The 22,446-nt window shown below is 43.9% G+C and overlaps 1 protein-coding gene across 9 annotated transcripts in view; it reads left to right on the forward strand.

The window, feature by feature from the left end:
* RBM25 (RNA binding motif protein 25) overlaps positions 1–22,446 on the forward strand; it is a 59,450-nt gene that overhangs the window by 17,783 nt on the left and 19,221 nt on the right. For 7 of the 9 annotated variants that reach the window (XM_085896156.1, XM_085896158.1, XM_085896160.1 and 4 more), the window contains 10 exons: positions 1,426–1,602; positions 11,731–11,788; positions 12,137–12,187; positions 13,427–13,587; positions 18,589–18,777; positions 18,885–18,965; positions 20,797–21,152; positions 21,360–21,474; positions 21,609–21,698; positions 21,830–21,903. In XM_085896156.1, the coding sequence (XP_085752282.1) occupies positions 1,426–1,602; positions 11,731–11,788; positions 12,137–12,187; positions 13,427–13,587; positions 18,589–18,777; positions 18,885–18,965; positions 20,797–21,152; positions 21,360–21,474; positions 21,609–21,698; positions 21,830–21,903 (1,352 nt within the window). The remainder of the gene's footprint in view (positions 1–1,425; positions 1,603–11,730; positions 11,789–12,136; positions 12,188–13,426; positions 13,588–18,588; positions 18,778–18,884; positions 18,966–20,796; positions 21,153–21,359; positions 21,475–21,608; positions 21,699–21,829; positions 21,904–22,446) is intronic. The other 2 variants (XM_085896157.1, XM_085896163.1) reach the window with 1 other exon arrangement.

A 22,446-nucleotide genomic window follows, 5' to 3' on the forward strand; every position in this document is an offset into this window, starting at 1 on the left:
TTTCGCTCTTCCCAATCTTTCTTCGTCCAGTGATTCTTGTCGTCTCTGCTATCCCAGAGACAAAGGAAGCACATGTATTTCGTGTAGCCTGACTGCAGCCCTAACAACAGCGCCACCACTTTCAAGTCTCCGCAGATGTGCCAGTTGAAGTCATTGTACTTGATGGAATCAAGCAGCTGCCGCATAGTCTCATAGGTCTCTGTCATGCCGAACGCGTGAGCCAGTGGGACTGATGGTTTCTCGTTGCCATTGTGGAGCAAAACAGCCTTCAAGCTGTTCTTCCCCGAGTCGATGAAGAGGCGCCAGTCTGCAGGATCGTGATCACACCCAAGTTCTTTCAACAGACCGTTGATGTCACTGCAGAATGTCATCGTGTCTTCCATCTCAAAGAACTCAGCCATGTCTCTGTGACGTGCTCTGAACAAGGATATCTTGGTGTTAGGTTCAAGTAGATTCCACTGCTGCAGCCTTGATCCAAGCAGCTCTGCCTTCGCCTTTGACAGCGAGAGATCTCTTACAAGATCATTTAAGTCTCCCTGGTTCAGAAGGTGTGATTCTTGAGTGTCGGGTTCAAAAGGTTCATAATCACCATCCTCTTCACCACTGCTTACAGCTATGTTCTGATCAGCTGGAGGTGTTGGAACGGGGTTCTCGTCATCATGAGGCACAGGTTTATGAGCAGAGACGCAGTCAGCGTACTTGATGTGACCTTTAGTCTTCTTGTTGAAGCCGGCGATGCTTGTGCAGCAGAAATAACAATCATCATGATGATTCTGCGGCTCACGCCATATCATGGGCACCGCAAATGGCATGCTCGCACGCTTGCCCACCAACCACTGAGTCAAGGTTGTGTGACAGCTTGTGCAGCAGATGTGTGGTGCCCAGCTCTGTTCTTGGTCCCCCACCTTCCACCCGAAGTAGTGAAAGTAGGCGGCCTTCATTTTCACTGCTGTAGATATACTTCGCTGTTGATCTTTTTTGGTATACCGACCACAGACATAACAGAAGTTGTCAGGATGATTGGTACAGGAACGCCTACTCATCTTTATCTGAAAGAAAGAAATATAACACAAGTTAACAACAATTGTACGAAATAGACATGTTAAAGACATATGTAAATTTCATTGAAATCCTGACTTCTAGGCAATGGGAATATTTCTGTTCCTGAAAATCCTGACGTGATACAGCAAAACGGTTATGATTTTTGAAATCAGCGTACCCAAATTAGTCTTAATCACTTTACACATCTCCAGTAAAAAATTTTTTTTTGAAATTTGTTGTTCAGTGTAACCAAAACAATATTGAACTTTCATAAAATGAAAAGACTTGTGCAGAAATACTTGAATGTGGATGAGCAAGTCTGGAAATGAAACTTTGATGTTTTAACAATGCTGTGAATGTCTTTTCCTGCCCACATCCATCCAGTATCCACCCACATCTTTCCAAGTATTGCTGCCTAGCCCAGGAATACCTGTGACGAAGATGCCTACAGCACGAATCCAAAACCGAAATAGCGAGGAGTATGTTGGGCCGACAACAACTGTGTTTGTGGGAAACATTTCCGAGAGGGCCTCAGACCTGCTCATTCGCCAGATGTTAACTGTAAGAATGCTCTTCAAGCTTGCTTGTAAAGATGCTTGCATGAAGTCTTGAGTTAATGTTAACCCAGCTTTAATAGCTATTAAATATGTTGATTTGCTGAAGATATAAACATGACTTTTTTTTTTTTTTTAAAACAAGCCCAGCTTAACTAATCAGCTATGTTAAATGTTTATTGTTCCTATCTGGCTTATCTCTGAGCACTAAGATTTCCCCACCCCCACATTGGCCCATTCTGGGTGAAGTCCAGGAATTTAATCAAATCGACACACCTTTAGTGAAATCCAATCTCGTGTACCAATATAAAATAAATCGGAAAAAAAAATCTAGTACTGGCACATACATAACTAGAAAGCATCCCAAAATGCAAAGCCCGTCCGTATCCACTTTGTACTCTCACTAAATTGACGAAAACTCCAGAAAAAAAATGGTTCAATTTTCCAATTGGTGTTCTCCATATTCTTATAAATAAAGGTTTGTTGAAAATTTGATGACAAAAGCCTACTCTTCACTCCACTATCCAAATGGTTGATGACACTAATGAATAATAATGCTCCAAATACTGATCCCTGAGGTAGCCTATTACTTGCATACTCTCACTCACAGCCACTCTTTGCTTCCTTTCACTAATCCAGTTTGCAATCCAATGAGCGACCTGACCAGCCACTCCACAAGCCCTTACCTTGGCTAACCACCTCCAATGTGGTGCCTTTACCAATTAGCTTGCTATTGATTGCCAAGCCAGCCGTTCCTTCTTAACGGTTTCATTGAAGTGCTTGCTTGAGTGCTTAAGCCACTTGGTGAGCGCCCTACAGTCGATAGTGGAATTACGACGCAGTCCATGTCCCTATCGGGAGATGCAGTCGGCAGTTGCTCCAAGCACGAAGAGATACGTCGACAGCACACATGGACGTGGTACAAATGGGTAGATTTTTGATTTGTAAAGGGACTCTGCTTGGTTACGTGTGTGGGGTGCACGGGATTCTTGGGCACGCGGACTGAACTTGCCCTCCGACCCCATGGTGCCATGGTGGAGGTTATGCAGCCGTCTCGTGAACCACATACATCAGCACGCGGGGAGTGGACTTGCTGCGGTGCCAAAGCCACTCGGATCGTACCGTGCAGTGTGGGTGGAGCGAAAGTTGAGGGTGTGTGAGAATCTGTGCACGTATGCGAGTGCAAGGATGAGTATATCGCCGATGTGAGTCCACGGTGAGCATCGACTGCAAGAGGGTTAAGGAATGCGTATTGAGGTCCATTAAGGATTGACAGTTTAGTTTTGAATTTATAACGGCTTCCCCATTGTCACATGTACGAATCCGATTTGGAGTGAGCCAACCGGAGAGGTGCAAAGGTTCTTACATATGCGAGTATGCATGCATGCAAGTAGGATTTTGCCAGCTAGATAGCATGGGTTTTAAATGCTCCCACCTGGTTTTATACAGAATCTGGTGGTTAAAAATAAAACGCTGTTTGGGTGCATTTTATCACCCTGGTATGCTGCCTTCGCTTCACTTCCCCTCGCGCTGCCTTCGCTTCACTTCCCCTCGCGCTGCCTTCGCTTCACTTCCCCTCGCGCTGCCTTCGCTTCACTTCCCCTCGCGCTGCCTTCGCTTCACTTCCCCTCGCGCTGCCTTCGCTTCACTTCCCCTCGCGCTGCCTTCGCTTCACTTCCCCTCGCGCTGCCTTCGCTTCACCTCCCCTCGCGCTGCCTTCGCTTCACCTCCCCTCGCGCTGCCTTCGCTTCACCTCCCCTCGCGCTGCCTTCGCTTCACCTCCCCTCGCGCTGCCTTCGCTTCACCTCCCCTCGCGCTGCCTTCGCTTCACCTTGCCTCGCGCTGCCTTCGCAATACCCCCTCGCGCTGCCTTCGCTTCACCTCCCCACCTCGCGCTGCCTTCGCTTCACCTCCCTCTCGGCGCTGCGCCCGCTTCACCTCCCCTCGCGCTGCCTTCCCTTGCCACCCCCTCGCGCTGCCTTGGCTTCACCCACCTCGCGCGCTCGCCAGCTGCCTTCGCCACCTCCTCGCGCTGCCTTCGCTTGGCCACCTCCCTCGCGCTGCCTTCGCTTCACCTCCCCTCGCGCTGCCTTCGCTACCTCGCCTGCGCGCTGCCTTCGCTTCACCTCCCCTCGCGCTGCCTTCGCTTCACCTCGCCTCGCGCTGCCTTGACTTCCACCTCCTTCTCCTTTCACCTTGGCTACCGCTTCCGCTGCCTTCGCTTCATAGCCTCGCGCTCGCGCACGCTTCCTGCTTCACGCCTGCCTTCGCTTCTGCCCCGGCCGCTTCCCCTGCCGCCTCGCGCTGCCTTCGCTTCACCTCCCCTCGCCGCGCTGCCTTGGCTTCACCTTGCCTCGCGCTGCCTTCGCGCGCTGCCTTCGCTTCACCTCGCCTCGCGCACACTGCCTTCGCTTCCACCTGCGCCTCGCGCTGCAAGCTTCGCTTCGGCTCGCCTCGCCTCGCGCTGCCTTTGTCGCTTCACCTCGCCTCGCGCTGCTGCCTTCGCTTCACCTCGCTCGCGCTACCTCGCCTTCGCTTCACTGCGCGCTTCTCGCTGCCTTCGCTTCACCTGCGCCTCGCGCTGCCTTCGCTTCACCCTCGCCTCGCGCTGCCTTCGCTTCACCTCGCCTCGCGCTACTGCCGCCTTCACCTCGCCTCCGGCGCGCCTGCCTTCGCTTCACCTCGCCTCGCGCTGCCTTCGCTTCACCTCGCCTCGCGCTGCCTTCGCTTCACCTCGCCTCGCGCTGCCTTCGCTTCACCTCGCCTCGCGCTGCCTTCGCTTCACCTCTCCTCGCGCTGCCTTCGCTTCACCTCTCCTCGCGCTGCCTTCGCTTCACCTCTCCTCGCGCTGCCTTCGCTTCACCTCTCCTCGCGCTGCCTTCGCTTCACCTCGCGCGCCTCGCTGCCGCCGCCTGCGCCTCGCGCGCGCTGCGCTTCACCTCGCCTCGCGCTGCCTTCGCTTCACCTCGCCTGCGCTGCCTTCGCTTCACCTCGCCTCGCGCTGCCTTCGCTTCACCTCGCCTCGCGCTGCCTTCGCTTCACCTCGCCTCGCGCTGCGCTTCACCTCGCCTCGCGCTGCCTTCGCTTCACCTCGCCTCGCGCTGCCTTCGCTTCACCTCGCCTCGCGCTGCCTTCGCTTCACCTCGCCTCGCGCTGCCTTCGCTTCACCTCGCCTCGCGCTGCCTTCGCTTCACCTCGCCTCGCGCTGCCTTCGCTTCACCTCGCCTCGCGCTGCCTTCGCTTCACCTCTCCTCGCGCTGCCTTCGCTTCACCTCTCCTCGCGCTGCCTTCGCCTCGCCTCGCCTCGCCACTTCACCTCGCCTCGCGCTGCCTTCGCTTCACCTCGCCTCGCGCTGCCTTCGCTTCACCTCGCCTCGCGCTGCCTTCGCTCCACCTCGCCTCGCGCTGCCTTCGCTCCACCTCGCCTCGCGCTGCCTTCGCTCCACCTCGCCTCGCGCTGCCTTCGCTCCACCTCGCCTCGCGCTGCCTTCGCTCCACCTCGCCTCGCGCTGCCTTCGCTTCACCTCGCCTCGCGCTGCCTTCGCTTCACCTCGCCTCGCGCTGCCTTCGCTTCACCTCGCCTCGCGCTGCCTTCGCTTCACCTCGCCTCGCGCTACTTCCTTCACCTCGCCTCGCGCTGCCTTCACCTCGCCTCGCGCTGCCTTCGCTGCCACCTGCGCCTCGCGCTGCCTTCGCTTCACCTCGCCTCGCGCTGCCTTCGCTTCCTCCCTCTCCTCGCGCTGCCGCCCGCTTCACCTCTCCTCGCGCTGCCTTCGCTTCACCTCTCCTCGCGCTGCCTTCGCTTCACCTCTCCTCGCGCTGCCTTCGCTTCACCTCTCCTCGCGCTGCCTTCGCTTCACCTCTCCTCGCGCTGCCTTCGCTTCACTTCCCCTCGCGCTGCCTTCGCTTCACTTCCCCTCGCGCTGCCTTCGCTTCACTTCCCCTCGCGCTGCCTTCGCTTCACTTCCCCTCGCGCTGCCTTCGCGTCACTTCCCCTCGCGCTGCCTTCGCTTCACTTCCCATCACGCTGCCTTCCCTTCACTTCTCCTCGCGCTTCCTCGCTCTCCCTCCCCTCTCCTTTCCGCTCGCTCGCTCCTCTCTCCCTCACCTCCCCTTTCCGCTCGCTCGCTCCTCTCTCCCTCCCCTCCCCTTTCCGCCTCGCGCTGCCCCTTCCTTCCGCTCCCTCGCGCTGCCCTCCCTTCCCTCGCGCTGCCTTCGCGTCCACTTCCCCCTCGCTCCCTTCTCTCCCTCCCCTCGTTGCCTTCCCTTCACTCATCTCGCGCTTCCTCGCTCTCCCTCCCCTCTCGCTCGCTCGCTCCTCTCTCCCTCACACCTCTCCCGCCCTCTCTCTCCCTCCCCTCCCCTTTCCGCTCGCTCGCTCCTCTCTCCCTTCCCTTGTCGCTGCGCTTCTCTCTCCCTCGTTGCTCACTCACGCTCCTCTCTCCCGCCCCTCGCGCACTCGCTTCTCTCACTCCCTCTCACTGCTCTCTCCTCGCCGATCGCTCTCTCTCTCTCTCTCTCTCTCTCTCTCTCTCTCTCTCTCTCTCTCTCTCTCTCTCTCTCTCTCTCTCTCTCTCTCTCTCTCTCTCTCTCTCTCTCTCTCTCTCTCTCTCTCTCTCTGTGTCTCTGTGTCTCTGTGTCTCTGTGTCTCTGTGTCTCTCCTTTCTCTCCTCTCTCTCTCTCTCTCTCTCTCTCTCTCTCTCTCTCTCTCTCTCTCTCTCTCTCTCTCTCTCTCTCTCTCTCTCTCTCTCTCTCTCTCTCTCTCTCTCCCTCTCCCCCACTCTCGCACACTTTTGCTCTCACACACTCTCTCCCTTCCCTTAATATTGCTGTCTTCAAAGCAACGAGTTGTATTTACTAGTGCTAAGGAAATACGGAAGGTGTTTTTATTTTATTTTAAAATATCGATAAATATAAATTACAAAAAACAGCTCTCTTGCACTGTGTAGCGGTGAACGGGCTGACAAGACCTATTTATACCCACTGTGACTGCCCCTTTGACATTTTGACCCAACTATGAATTTGTTTTCTTCATATTCTTATTAAGGTTTTTAGAAAAAAATAATTTATTGTAAAGTTGTGGCCTCAGCAGACAGACGCAAGCGATTGCAAACCCCTTTCCCTCGCTGCGTAGACCATGTTTGAAATTGTGCTGTGTGTTTTCTCTTGTCTTTTCCCAATGAAATCGATTAATCACTGAGATCTAGTATTGCATGATGGCGACCAGGGTTGCGTCAGGAAGGGCATCTGGCGTAAAACATGTGCCAAATCACTATGCGGATCATACGGATGATCCGCTGTGGCGACCCCTATCGGGAGCAGCCGAAAGAAGAAGAGAGAAGAGAAGATCTAGTATTGCATGATATTTATCTGAAAGTGATTTGGTTTCAGAGATACAGTTGAGTACCATAAGCAAACGTGATACTGTGTAGCCATAGAAATATGAGTTTTATTCATATCCCTTGCAGCTCTGCCTTTTAAGTTAAAGGAAAAAATATGGAAACAAATATGATTTATAATGTCACCGTTGAAGTTTCACGGTGTGTATAACTTTTGATCACAACACTACTTAAAACTTGACAACTTGAGATGTGGCACCGTTTTGGATTTTTCCTGCATCTCAGGCAATTTCGTCTGATCCCAAGCTTTTTAACCTCCGCCATCAAAGATGGACGGAGGTTACTGTTTTCACCCCTGTCTGTTTGTTTGTTTGTTTGTGAACAGTATTACGGAAAAACTCCTGGACGGATTTCGACGAAACTTGGTGGGGAGATTAGGTATGGTCCAAGGATCATGCCATTAGATATAGGACTTGGTCCAAAGTCCAATATGGCCGCTATGGCGGCCATTTAGAAAAAATATTTGAATTTTTGTTTTTGCATTTCTACATGTTTTAAGTGATTTCCAACCAAAAATAAATAAATTTGTTAGAGAAAAAAAAAAATTTTCAACTTTTTTTCAAAAAAATTTCGATTTTATTTTTAGAATATTTGAATTTTTTTTGCATTTCTACATGTTTTAAGTGATTTCCAACCCCAAAAAACCAAATTTTGCAACTTTTTTTTCAAAAAAATTTCGATATATATATTTTTTTCTTGGGCATTTCTACATGCGCGTCGATCTCGTTTAGTTTATTCAATCGTGGTTCAGTAGAGTCTGATCCGTTTTGACCTACAATGAATAGGACATCAGGTTCACTTAAGTTACCCAGCACTATTGGCGGCGGAGGTTTTGCACTCTACCAAGTGCTCCCCCTCTTGTTGTGTTTGCATTGACTTTTCATTTCAAAAGCAGCCTGGTGATCCCGTATGTTTTAGTGTTTTCTGCAATCGTATTTCTTTGGTTTTGAGGTATACTCCTTGGAATGCCTCCACTGACCAAGTCGCCGGAGGCATTATGGTTTTGGGTTGTATGTACGTCCATGCTAATTTTCTCTGTTTTTCTGCAACTGCTTATCCGATTGGCACAAAATTTTCACCACAGGTGAGACTACTCATGTAGAATGTGTTAATGATGATTATGACATCATAGGTCACACGGTTTGGCAGCCATATTGGATTTACCCTAAAACCCTTAAAAATCACCTTCAGAACGGCTTGACAGATCAAGGGGAAACTTCAGACACATGTTCCCCAAGCATTTTGCATACCAATGTGTTCACAAATATTTAATACGTCACAAGATCTGGCAGTGATATTGGACTGAACGAAAATCTAAAATTTTTTTTTATTTCTCTCGAACTACTTCATTCGATGTAAAGGTCACAATTATGATCTAGTATCATGGGGATATATGTTTTAAATTTCAACCTGATAAGATGCATGGTCTGGCAGTCAGAATTATTTAATATTTTAAATCTGGGTTCAGGGATTGAAATCAAACTTGGTACATGTATGTATAATGATGTAATAATGTGGGCAGAGGCATATTTGGTGACATTGAAGAGTGCCCTTCCAGTTCATAATCAAACAAGATCCAGACATTTGTACATTGAAAAGCAATTCAGCCTTTAGAACTCTTTGGGAATTGGATTAAAATGATCTTTCCGTGATGGTGGTGTGCTGTTTAGAAAACAATCAATAACATGGTTTTTTTACTTTTGAGTACGAGCAATACAGGTTTCCACATTGAGGAACAGTGGCGATGTCAACAAACCTTTATTATTGGAATATGGAGAAGACTAATTATTAATCGGGTAAAAGGTGAAGGTCTCATAAAATTGTCTTTTTATTCGATTGACTTGAAATTTGAACAGAATTAGCATGTTGGTTCACCAATCAAAAGCTAAAAACCTTTTGGGTTTTTATTTTATTTTAATTTTTTCGGTCAAAGGTCAAGGTTGCATAAAATCCTCAATTTTCATCCAGTTGAGTTGAAATTTGAACAGAATATGTAAATTGGGTCTGGAATTGGTTCACCAATCAAAAGCGAGAAGCCTATCGTTTTTGAGGTCCAAAGATCAATGTCGCAGCAACTGATTTCACACGTATCGATCTCTGACTGCTTTCTTTCTTTGTCTGTCCAGGCTCCAACTTTTTATTTTATTTTATTTTTAGCAGCGTCTCGCGACGCGAACGCTGCTCATCGAGAGCTCGGCGTTCTTCTTATTCTTGTTCTTGTTGTTCTTCTTCTTCTTGTGAAGACAAAACCTTAATCTCGAGGACTCTGCTCTTGTATATACGAGATCCGGATCTCCTTAAATACTGAGCACATGTACACATCCTCACATAGACGGTGCCTTTTGAGAGCGTCCATCATGAACTTTTAAATATATTCAGACATTTGCTTTAAAGTTTCGAAAAGTTCACATTACTATTTAAAGATTATTCCATTTAACGTATTGTAATTTCGTAAATGCATTATTTATTTCGTAAATACACGATATATCGTAAATACGTAAAGACATTATGACGCGTTTCGATATTGGCTTAATCAAGGCACGTGACAAATATCGGAAGTTGTTTTTTTTTTTTAATAAAAAAAAAATATATATATATATATATATATATTTTTTAAATTAAAAAAAAAAAAAATATATATATATATATATTTTTTTTAAATTAAAAAAAAAAAAAAAAAATAAATATATATATATATATATATATATATATATATATATATATATATATATATATATATATATATATATATATATATATATTTTTTTTTAGCCGACAATCTTTAGGACGCTGCTCGTGGACACATTTGTCCTTGTTTTTACCAGTTGAGCTTTTGTCATCAAATTTTCAACAAACCCTTATTCATTTATGAGAATTTGGAGAACACCAATTAATTATTTTTTTACATTTTATTTATTTTTATTTAGCTGCTGTTTTCGACAGGTTCATTTTCAGTACAAAGCGGATGCGAATGGGCTTGGCATTTTGGGATGCTTTCTAGTTTGTTCTGAAGTCTGAGCTGTGCAATAAATGGTTTCAATACTATGATTTCTCACAGTCCACCATTTACAAATGATTAAAGTAGCAATCAGAAGATTCCTATTATCAGATCGATTTCTAGTTTGGAGAACAAATTGCCTAAGTGTGTTGAGAAGCTGCGAGAAAGGGTGATTACATTGAGAAACTAGAGGGGGAGCACTCTGTAGAGTGCAAAACCTCCGCCGCCAATACTGCTGGGTCACTTAAGTGAACCTGATATCCTATTCATTGTAGGTCAAAACGGATCAGACTCTACTGAACCACGATTCAATAAACTAAACCAGATCGACGTGCATGTAGAAATGCCAAAAAAAAAATCGAAATTTTTTTTGAAGAAAAGTTGCAACATGTTTTTTTTTTGGGTTGGAAATCACTTAAAACATGTAGAAATGCAAAAAAAAAAAATTGAAATATTTTTCAAATAAAATCGAAATTTTTTTGAGAAAAAGTTGCAAAATTTTCTAAGTTTTTTTTTTTTTTTTTTTTTTTTGGACCAAGTTCAAAATCTAATGGCATGATCCTTGGACCATACCTAATCCCCCCACCAAGTTTCGTCGAAATCCGTCCAGGAGTTTTTCCGTAATACTGTTCACAAACAAACAAACAAACAAACAGACAGGGGTGAAAACAGTAACCTCCATCCATCTTCGATGGTGGAGGTTAATGAAGTTAGCTTTTTCTTGTCTTGCTTCTGTGTATTTGCATTTGAAAATTTTTTTTTGAATGCCCCTGGTATATTAAGCTGTGATTCCAACTCCTTGCTTCTTGCTTGATCTTGTGCAAACCTTGTGCATGTCTCATTTGAATAAGCTCGGGTCACTATGTGTGACGACTAGGAATGCATCGGGAGTCTTCTTTTTCATGCTTGTGCTTTTGGTGGTTGTTCAACCGGAAACCTTTTGCTATCGCCAGTTTGGAAACCCTGGCTGTATTTTTATTCTTCAGATGCAATTTGTTTGCTCATGGTCATTTTACAGTCCTCTCACATGAGCATGCACTCATGATGCTGGGATCCAAACCCTATTTTCCATTTTGATTATTCCATTGTGTACTGGTCTCGTATAAATGCTTTATAAATGTATGGTACACTGATGCATCCTTATGTATTTGTCTTGTATGCGATTTACCATATTTTTCGGTGTACAAGTCTAATTGGCTAATTTTCCCATTTTCTTTCCTTCATTCATTGATGTCTGTTGGAGTACAAAGATGAAGCTATAATCAACCACTGTAGTTAGCAAAACTGTCATCAGTCAGTCAGCAATAGAGGTGTCAATTCCTCCCGAACACACAGTGCATTGCTGCCTACCTGGGTCATGAATATTAACGAGCTGTTTTGCGCCTGTTATTTGAATTGCATTGTGGGGCTACTTTATGGATAAATTAGGAATGCAAATAGTTTTTCAATGTGTTTTTTTTTAGTTTATTTTATCATATGAGAGATGCAATATTTAAAACGAGCTACGGAATCATTGTCCTTAACCATAGATCAGTCGATTCTGAGTACAGGTCGAGGCCTGGACTTCTGGGGAAAAAATTATCGACTTGTATGCCAAAATTGCGATATGTAGAAACTCTTCTTTGAACTTTGGATCACTAGAAAAAAAAAATGAAGAAAACGAATCTTGGGCTACAATTCTGTTACCTATGCTTGATTTTTGTCATGAATTGACATGGTGTTCGCACTTTTATTTCAGAAATGTGGGAACGTAGTGAGCTGGAAGAGAGTACAGGGTGCTTCAGGAAAGCTTCAAGGTGAGTGTGGAGGTGGTTGAACATATAAGACAGAAGATTTCACCTTAGACATTGATTCTCAAAATTTAAGCTCTCTTGTGAACTTGTCACTTTATGGATCGACAAAATTGCAACTTGTGACTGTACTTCCCTGCCTAATTTTGTCATTCATTCGTGAATGAGTGGTACCAAGACGTGCATAAATTGTTCACTTCGGATGTGCGTTGTGCTCCACCCCCTCCCTGGCCTTCCAATACACATCGCCGACAATTATTTCTAGCCTGTCAGCCAAAATGCTGTATGTAGAGGGGGTCCAGGCAGCTTAAAAATTGAGAAATAAACTATTCAGATTATTCTATGTATTTTCAGGGGGCAAGGTGCGGACTCAGATGGATTCAGAGATTCAGAAGATTCAGAAGGGTAGGGCGCTTTTAAGGGGCAGGGAGCATTATTGTAAGAGGGGTGCTGGAGAGTGGCCCTTTGGTTCATTCTAGCTGCAACTCTCGTCTGAACAAAGACAATCTCCCTAATAGTATGGAAAGGCTTTGAATTTATTACTGCAATGTATGAGACTCATTTGTCCATGTGTGTCACTTGCAAAAGAAGCAGGACCTCAATCTTTAATGTAGCGGTTCCTGCTGTCGTAGAATAATAAAAATGGTACTTTTGGAAAGCTTATTTTACTTGGTTGGAAGGCTAATGATAGTAGATTTACTTGGAACAAAAAATTGTGTCCGCTTAATCATAAAAATGCCTGTTTTAAAAGCCTGCTTTTTTCCTGGATTGAAGAAAGTGGGAATTGGAGCCTAATGCAGCGGTTCAAACGGTACCATGTATTGTTTTACGACAGCAGGAACCCTTTTGAAGGACATGGAAGGAGCACACAAAATTGTATACAAGTAATACTTCTCAAAGCAATGAAAAAATATATAAAAGTCCACGGAAGGAACACAACAACAACAACCACCACCATCACCACAGCAATGATAACAATTTGTTATTAAAATAAAAAATCGATTTTTTTTTTGCTTTTACTTCATCTTGCATCCTAATTGAGATTCACAGATAGACATACAATATGTTTGTGAAGTACATACAACATGGTGTCTTTTGATTAAATCCGTCAGCAAAGCGATGGGTAGGTATGCCTAGTATTAACTAAATTACACTGATTTGCCATCTCACGAATAAAGCACAAGTTTTTCTGACCCTCAAGGCAAATTACAAAAAAACCCAAAATTTTTGGTGTGCGACATTTGTAACGAGTAGAAAGGGAACACTGATTGTGAATCACCACATGGACACAACAAGCAAGGGGATGAGCGAGCAGGAAAAGGATAACTACGGAAGAAAACCTAGTAACCTGCCAGTAAAAATGGGGTGGGAAGTGGGGGAGGGGAGGCGTGGTGTTCGGGTAGAAGTGACCACAGATTGGGTTGCTAGAGGATGATGTACTTTCAAATGGGAATCCCTGAAGGAAGGAGTAGGCAAACACTTTATTCTTAACAATGTCTTCTTCCCTGTCAAATGGAATGAGTAATTGAGCCTTTCTTTAAAGTTTGTGATTGCTGCATGTGTAATTTGGAGATTACTTCAAATTCTGTTTAACAGCCAATATTGTCAACACTTAAAGACAACCTTCTGTTGTTTCATCTACAGCATTTGGCTTTTGTGAATATCGAGAACCGGGTTCATCTCTCCGAGCCATCCGTTTGCTACATGACTTTCAACTTGGAGACCGGAAGCTGTTGGTGAAAGTTGATGCCAAAACTAAGGCACAACTGGATGAGTGGAAGGCAAAGCGAAAAAACACATCAGAGGTAAGATTAGTTGTGTGATGGTTACATTTCTGGTGTACAGATGCTCTCACCTAAGCTTATTTGTGTAGATGATAATTTGCTTGAACAATTAATTGTGTAGAGGGAGGTGCAGAGCATCTTGGTATTCAAATTGGCCCTTCTGTGTTGGGATTAACCTTGCTGAAATTCTGTAACTGTTCACCATACTTTTACTCCATCTGAAATTGCTTCATAAACTACAATTGCACTCGGTAGAGTGCATACTTCTACCAGGCTGAAAGAAATATGTTTTGTATCCCACTGATGGGCCAAATCTGCATCCGGATCTTAACCAATATCTAATTAGTTTGTTTTTGTCACAACCATCTCATCCACCAGGTTTAGTCATAATCCGTCCATAACTTTTTGAAATATCATTTTTGGCCCTATATCTCAATGGTGAAGAATCACTGAGAAAAACAACAACACGAGAATGGCATTCGTAGAGCGTATTTCTTTCCTTGTGCAATCGTTCTGAACAAAAATACCATCGTCAACTGAACACGCGACTATTATTGTCCATATACCCATGTCGTCCATGCGCTCTATGTCGCAGTTTCTTGGCATGGGTTGTGAATGTCATAAGTTTAATTCTTCACTCAAATCGAGTCATACATCAGAAAAATGTTTCAGATTTTTCGGATAAGGATTTCAATTCAACGAATTGTGGCTGGAGTACCACTTCTCCGATGACATCATCGTCGTCACCCTATATACCCCATGGGAGTTCATGACGTATACCAAGTTTCAGTTTATTTTGTTGAGTGGTTTTGGAGAAAATTATGTCCAATTTTTTTTCCCTTTAATTCAATATGGCTGCCATACCATGTGACCTATGACGTCAGAGTTAGCAATAAAATATTCTTCATTGGGAGTCCCTCGCATCAAAAGTTTTTTGCATTGATCGGCCAAGCGGCTGCAGAGAAGCATTTTTACACTAAAAATGCTCGCTTGCTCACTCACTGCAATAGTCTCGCGTCCTTTTCAGGCGAGACTAATTAAAAAATTTTTATCGGATCCGGATCTTCACCAAAATCTACTGAATTAGTCCTCGTCACACACCCAACCTGTTCACCAAGTTTCATCCAAATCCGTCCATAACTTTTTGAGATATCCTACTCACAGACAGACAGACCAAGAGATGGGTGAAAACATAACCTCCGTCCACCTTTTGTGGCGGAGGTAATATATTTATTTTAATTGTCACTTGTAAAGTTTGCCTAGATTTCCAGGTTTTCATCCCATGTATGGTTTCGGACGCAATGTTTTGATTGTAAATTTGCTTTGTTTGCTAGGCTGGTTTATTACCTCTGCCACGGAAGGTGAAGGAGGTTGTTTTCACCCCCATTATTCTGTCTGTTTGCGTACAGAATATCTCAAAAAGTTGTGGACGGATTCGGACGAAACTTGGTGGACAGGTTCGGTGTGTGAAAAGGACAAACCGATTAGACTTTGGTGAAGATCTGGATCTGGATCTGATGACTTGAATTTTTAGGTCATCTCTATCATCTTAGTAGAGATGACCTAATAACCCCAGTCTGTCCGTCCGTCCGTCCGTCCACAATCAAACCGAGTGGAGACAAATAACCAATAGTGGAATGGATAGAGGTCGATGAGACATGCACAATGATATAACTTCCAAGGTCGTCCAAGGTCGAGGTCAACGTCACGAGGCTGGCAAAGTTGCGAAAATCGTCGATTTAAAATCGTATCTCCTCCCTCATTTATCAAGAGAGATCAAATGTTATTAGTGATTCAGATACTATGGACTATTATCTAGAACAACACGAGCCATTTTTTTGAAATTTGCTCTCGTTCCGATTTTATAGCCCTTCAAACTTCGTTCTGATTCCCCGTACGGGCCGTTCATAAAGTCCGTACAAAAAAAAGTATTAAAAAATTAAGAACCGGAACTCTCCGAGACAAATATTACATTTGAAGCTTTTGTCAGATTTAACGAAAACAATGGAACACAAGTTTATATGCACACTTACTTTCATTTATGACATTAACATTGTTTTGAATGTCAATTTGTACTTTTATTATCTTGCCAAAACTTCGTTTTTGCAAGATCTGTTACTTGGTAAGTTTTTTATTTTTATTTTTTTATTTTTTTATTTTTTTTAATCTTGCCAAAACGAAGTTTTGGCAAGATAATAAAAGTACAAATTGACATTCACAACAATGTTAATGTCATAAATGAAAGTAAGTGTGCATATAAACTTGTGTTCCATTGTTTTCGTTAAATCTGACAAAAGCTTCAAATGTAATATTTGTCTCGGAGAGTTCCGGTTCTTAATTTTTTAATACTTTTTTTTGTACGGACTTTATGAACGGCCCGAAGTTTTTGCAAGATATGTTAGTCAGCTTGTATGTTTTTTATTTTATTTTATTTTTTTGTTTGTTTGTTTGTCTGTAAAAACGTATAAAAAATTCTGCAGAGCACAGTTATCATTGGAAATTTTTGTAACTTCGCATATCAGAGGCCTATAGAGGTCCCTTTCAGCGCACAAAATTTTGAAGGTCAAAGGTCAAGGTCATTTTGTCACAAATCAGGGGAGTCGACGAAACCCTTATTTTTTGAATAATTTTGATCGGATCGTCTTCAAACTTCATGGGAATATAGTTCATGGTCTGGCGCTCAGCTGCTTAATTTTTGGTGGCGATTGGCCTTGACCTTCATGGTTAGCGCCTTAGGTCAAACATATTTGACCCCAAGGTCAAATTTTGAAATCTTAGATACCATATCGAGTAATACCTCATATGAAAGCGCTTGATAAGTGCTTTCCAGATCTGTCAAAAGTTTGACGCTATGACGTCATTTGATGACGTCATGACGAAAAAACGGATTTTTCATGAAAATTATATTTTTTTGTTTGTCTGTAATCACGTATAAAAAATTCTGCAGAACACAGTTATCATTGGAAATTTTTGTAACTTCGCATATCAGAGGCCTATAGAGGTCGCTTTCAGCGCACAAATTTTGAAGGTCAAGGTCAAAGGTCAAGGTCACTTTGTCGCAAATCAGGGGATTCGACGAAACCCTTATTTTTTGAGTAATTTTGATCGGATCGTCTTCAAACTTCATGGGAATATAGTTCATGGTCTGGCGCTCAGCTGATTAATTTTTAGTGGCGATTGGCCTTGACCTTCATGGTTAGCGCCTAAGGTCAAACGTATTTGACCCCAAGGTCAAATTTTCAAGTTTTAGGAACCATATCGTGTAGTACCTCAAATTGAACATCTCGATGAGTGCTTTCTAGATATGTCAAGCTTGAGACATTATGACCTCATTTGGTGACGTTATGAGGCAAACGCATATTTTTCATGGTTACTCTGTAGAACGATTCTCATCGGAAACTCTCGTAGGCAGATATTCCTCAAGGAGTCGCTCCTGGTGAATAGCAGCTCTGTTCACCTCAGTGTGACCTTAAAGAAGTCACACGTGGTCACCTTTTGGCAAGATACGGGTCACCCTGAGGGTGACATTGGTTTATTTTTTTGTTTGTTTGTCTATAATCATTGGATTTTTCACCTTTATATCACTCTGTAGAGCACAATTCTCATCGGAAACTCTTGTGGGTACACATATCGTAGTATTATTACAATACCCTTCAGCACACATAAAGGTCAAGGTCAAGGTCACTTTGCGGTAAATCATGGAGGTCGCCAAAACCCTTATTTTTTGAGTAATTTTAATCGAATCATCTCCAAACTTTATAGGAATGTAGTATATGGTCTGGCACTCAGCTGATTAGTTTTTGGTGGCGATTGGCCTTGACCTTCATGGTTAGCGCCTAAGGTCAAAATATTTTGACCCCAAGGTCAAATTTTGAAATCGTAGGTACCATATCGTGTAATACCTCGTATGAAAACCCTTGATGAGTGCTTTCCAGATCTGTAACAAGTTTGACGCTATGACGTCATTTGATAACGTCATGACAAAAAATGGATTTTTTTTTCATGGTTACTCTGAAGAACGATTCTCATCGGAATCTCTCGTAGGCAGATATTCCTCAAGGAGTCGCTCCTGGTGGATAGCAGCTCTGTTCACCTCAGTGTGACCTTAAAGAAGTCACACGTGGTCACCTTTTGGCAAGATACGGGTCACCCTGCGAGTGACATTGGTTTTTATTTTCAAAATTGACGTGCTGTGATATTAAAAGAAAAAGGTAATTTACGCCGCTAGGGACTGCATCGTCGTGGCTTACAAACATCGGTTCATAAGGAACTGCTGGTTTTGCAAGCGATTCGCGATGTATGAGGGGGGTGGGTGGGTGGTCACGAGCCTGCATACATAGGGGGGTGGGTGGGTGGTCACTAGCCTGCATCCGGAGGGGGGTGAGTGGTTTTGAAACCCGGAAGTAGAGCGTACATACTTTATGAACTGCCCCTATTCAAGTCTGGCACAGAGTTACTTTCGAATTCTGGCAGCGATGACCGGCACTCCCTCTTGGGGGTATTTTTAAAAGTGATTCTTCACCATTGAGAAAGAGGGCTAAAAATGATATATAGCACAATATCTCAAAAAGTTGTGGATGGATTCTAACGAAACTTGAAGGACAGGTTGGGTGTGTGGCAAGAATGAATTGATTCGATTTTGGTGAATATCTGGATACGACAGTTATTTAATTTTTAAAGTTATTCTTCACCATTGAGAGATAGGGCCAAAAACGATATAGTACTGTATAGCATGATATTTCAAAAATGTGTTGCGCCCGATATGTTCTCATGGATCAGGTATTATGTGGCAGAGATATGCTCTCTACCGAATGCCCTTCTAGTTTACTTTGTTTCTTCCTATTAATATTTATTTAGGGAGCTTTTCAGATTATGTCGAATTGTTTTCAAAAGGTACGTGTTGTGATAATATCTGACAGCATGCAAATATTGCTGCTGTTTGCAATCAGCAGTCAAGGCAGTCAACTATCTATTAGCTGCTGTTCAGCTGGTATTGTGCCTTGGTCTTATTTGCCTGTGCAGCCTGATAAAAAAGAGGAGGAGGGGAAGGAGAAGTCTGACAATGAGGAAGAACTCGATGATGACAGTCAAAAACAGGATGCTTTGGTGAAGGCCTCACTAGATGCCCTGGTGCGAGAATATGCAAGTGAGCTCAATGCGCTGCCCTCTGACCTACAGCCCAAACGTCGTCGTCGAGAAAAAAAGGAGGAGGTGATCCAGCTGTTTGTCTTTTTCATGGCTCTTGTCTTTTAATCTGTGGTGAATCGTACAGCGAGTTTTGTCCTCCTTCGTGATTCTGGCGTATGACCTGCTTGCAGGATATAAACAACATGGAAATTGAGGATGAAAAGAAGGACCTCATTTCCCGCGAGATAAGCAAGTTTCGTGACACACACATGGTAATTCTTGTCCCTTTTTCTGTTGTAGTTTGTTACATAAAAAAAGAGAAGGAATAGACAATTTGCTGCATCATCAGTAAAACTAAATACATTGTTCTGCTAGCAGGTGCAATTTGGACAATTTTTTTTTTATTTTTCAAATAAATTGCATGTTCGCCAAAGTGCAGTTCACTTGGGACTTTTCAACATCCGCTAACTTTGGATTCCAATTTGGTTTTTAAACATTTTGTTTGCGGGTGGATTATGAAAAGTAACATTCATTGTAAACAAAGCTAGTTTGCTTTGAAAAGTTATCTGCTTCAATGCAGACGCGGCCGTCTTTTAATAGTTGGCTTGTTCATTGACTCCATTATTATGTTAGAGATCAGTGGGTGTGACATAAAGCAAGAAACAGCCTCTCTGCTTGTCGAGCTGAGCTGATGCCGGGAGCTCTGTAAGTACCGGCTTACCTCTTCTCTTGTAAAATGGGCACTCTCTGCAATGGGCATGCAAAGCTGGCAAACGTGGGCACCAAAAAAAAAGAAAACACATTTGCAATGTCTTTGCTCACTTGGTTGTAGTTAAAGTTGCACCAAATATTTTCCACTTTCTCCACCTTCACTTTTTCATAATCTGGATAGTATCAGCAGAACATTTTCTGCACTGCCTCTGGGCTTTGCATGTTTCTGATAGGGAGACACAGGTCCTGCACAGGTATGGCGTGACTTGAAAGGTTAGAGCAGGGGGTGCCCATTAGGGGGGGCTGGGAGGGTCTGTTCTTCAATGCGAGAATTTGGACAAGGTATGTTTGAACATTTGAGCACGTCACCACCCACTTACAACACCATGCTAACATCTCCATGTGAAACTGTTCCTAATCTCTCCCTTCCAGTGTGAATGCTTCGTTTCATGTCATTATCTGCAGTACACACAGCTCTTCACTTCGCTCTCTGCGGAACGCTCTGCTTTACTTACGCTGACTATTCCTGTCAAGCACCCTTGCACTGCAAATTTTATAGATATGTTAACACATACAAACCACACACCCCACACTTGGCGTTCTGTCGGCGTTGGGTTGACCTTTTCCAGGTGAGCAAATTTTGATTTCCTGTTTAAATTTGCACTGATTCTTATGCGTTTGTTTTGCGTGTTACTTGCTCCACTACCACTCTGATCGATGCTTGGTTTCCAGGGGGCTCTCAACAAGGAATCTCTGCCCAGGCACACTGGGAATCTAAGTGGCAAAATGTATTTGTAAGGAAGACATTCTCTTGTACAGATGTTGTGTTCCCGTAAATTGATCGGTTTGATGATGTGCCTGATGTTTTATTGGTATAATGTGATTCTCCCCTAGCATCATGATCTGTAGGCATCGTGTTGGTTGGCTGCGCTAGCCTGCACATCAGCTGGATCGCCGCCCCACTCGCTTCCCAAGTTATCAGCGTGTCACACGTAACTGCACGCCACGGGATTTAGGGGTGTACACGTCATGGCTTGACCCGTGACTGACCACTGATGGCATTTGAGCTTCTCAAGTGGCTCTTGGTCTTACACTGCCCACTGTCTGCATCCCAGCACCACTTTCACATAAATACTGCCAAATCTGAACCAGGACATTTGGTTGCCTAACAAAGATTGATCCACATTGTAATTTTTTTTTTCCTTTTTTTTTGTTGTTTCAAATGAGTTTTTCAATTTTTCTTCAGTGAAGTTTTAATAAAATTGCAGCTTATGGACAATGTAATTTTAAAATTGCGTGCAGAAGATATATTTTGTAGATCTGAGGTCTATGTTGCCAATTTTTCTGTTTCAAGGAATGGTAAATGTTTTCCTCTCCTCTTTTCTAACGTAGAAAATTGAGGAGGAGCGAGAGCGCAAGAAGGACAAGGATGATGATGACAGAGATGAGGAGCGTGAAAGAGAAAAGGAGCGGGATAAAGAAAGGGACAAAGAGCGAGAAAAAGAGCGAGAGAGGGAGCGGGAGGAAAGGGAGAAGGAACGTGAGAAGGAACGAGAGCGAGAACGACGTGAACGTGACCGTGAAAAGGAGCGAGAACGTGAACGCGAAAGAGAACGGGACCGCGAAAGGGTCAGAGACAGAGAGCGTGAGAGAGAACGGGAACGGGAACGAGAGCGAGAGCGGGAGCGTGAGAGGGAAAGAGAACGGGAACAACGTGAAAGGGACAGGGAAAGAGCAAGTCCTGCAGGGTATTATTTTCTTATCTTTCTCTCCCTCCTTGCCCCCTCATCGCCCACCCTCCTTACTCCCTCATCGCCCGCCCTCCTTACTCCCTCATCGCCCACCCTCCTTGCCTCCGTCCTTGCTCCCCCATCGCCCTGCTTGTTTGCTTCCTTCCTTCGATGCTTATTCCCCACCTTCCACCCTGCTCATTCGCTCAAGTTGTGTTTCAACAGTGAGAAAACTCGTGAGAGAGAAAAGAGGAAGGAAAAGGAAGAAGATGATGATGACTTGTATGAGCGACGTAGGTTGGAGTGGAAGCTTCGAGAGAAGGAAGCTGCTTACCAGGAGGTGAAATATTTCATGAAAAGAGGGTTCTGGTCATGTGATTCACAATTTTATTTCTTGCTGTTTTTGTTCCACATATAAAAAGGTAAATGTCACATTTTGATCTCGATTGTTTGCTCTTACCCCGCATCCCACAGAGGTTAAAAAATTGGGAAGCAAGAGAGAAAAAGAAATCCAGAGATTACGAAAAGGAATCGGAAAGGGAAGCAGAACGACGGAGAGAGATTGTACGTTGGCGCTTTTATCCTTGATACAGTTTTGAAAGCTGATCTTAAACTTTTGTTCTTTATATGAAGCAATGACTTGCTTATTTTTCTGTCATGATGCTACTTTCAAACATTTACTCTGCTTTCACTAGATGAAGGAGGCTAAACGCCTGAAAGAGTTTCTGGAAGATTACGATGATGAAAGGGACGATTCGAAGTATTACCGGTAAGCCGGCTAACTTCAATTCCCAATATTTATTCAAGCCTTTGTTGAGGGGCATGAAAATGGAGCAAAATATTGTTTGGTACATTGCATTTGTGTGAAATGGTTCTTTCTTTTTTTTTTACACTGCGTGCGTCTGCGTCTGTGTGCCTGCACACAATAAATAGATGGTCCTTTGGGTCAAATGTCCCATTGCTTGATAAGTGTTTCTATTTCCACTTTTAGCCCAAATATGAAAGCTAACTTTGTTGAAAAATATTTTGTTGTGTATTGTCGAAATGGAATTGCCATGTCTTTGGTTCGTTCATGCAGAGACGTGTAGTTTATGTCGACCTTTGTAATGCCATCAGCACTTGCACACAAAATACTGTGGGGGAAGGGGCTAGGGTTGGGGGTCCACACATGTGCACATAGGGCGAACAAAAATCCACTGTGTGTATGAGGTAAGTCTTGCCATTTTTTGACAGATTGTGTGTACCGTATTTTCCGGTGTATTAACCGCACCCGTTTTTCACCCACCCCAAAAAAATAAATAATTACAAAATG

The sequence above is a fragment of the Eptatretus burgeri genome, chromosome 9, assembly GCF_056783735.1.
Source record: "Eptatretus burgeri isolate ZD-2024b chromosome 9, Ebu_testis_v1, whole genome shotgun sequence".
In the NCBI taxonomy this organism is placed as follows: Eukaryota; Metazoa; Chordata; class Myxini; order Myxiniformes; family Myxinidae; genus Eptatretus; species Eptatretus burgeri.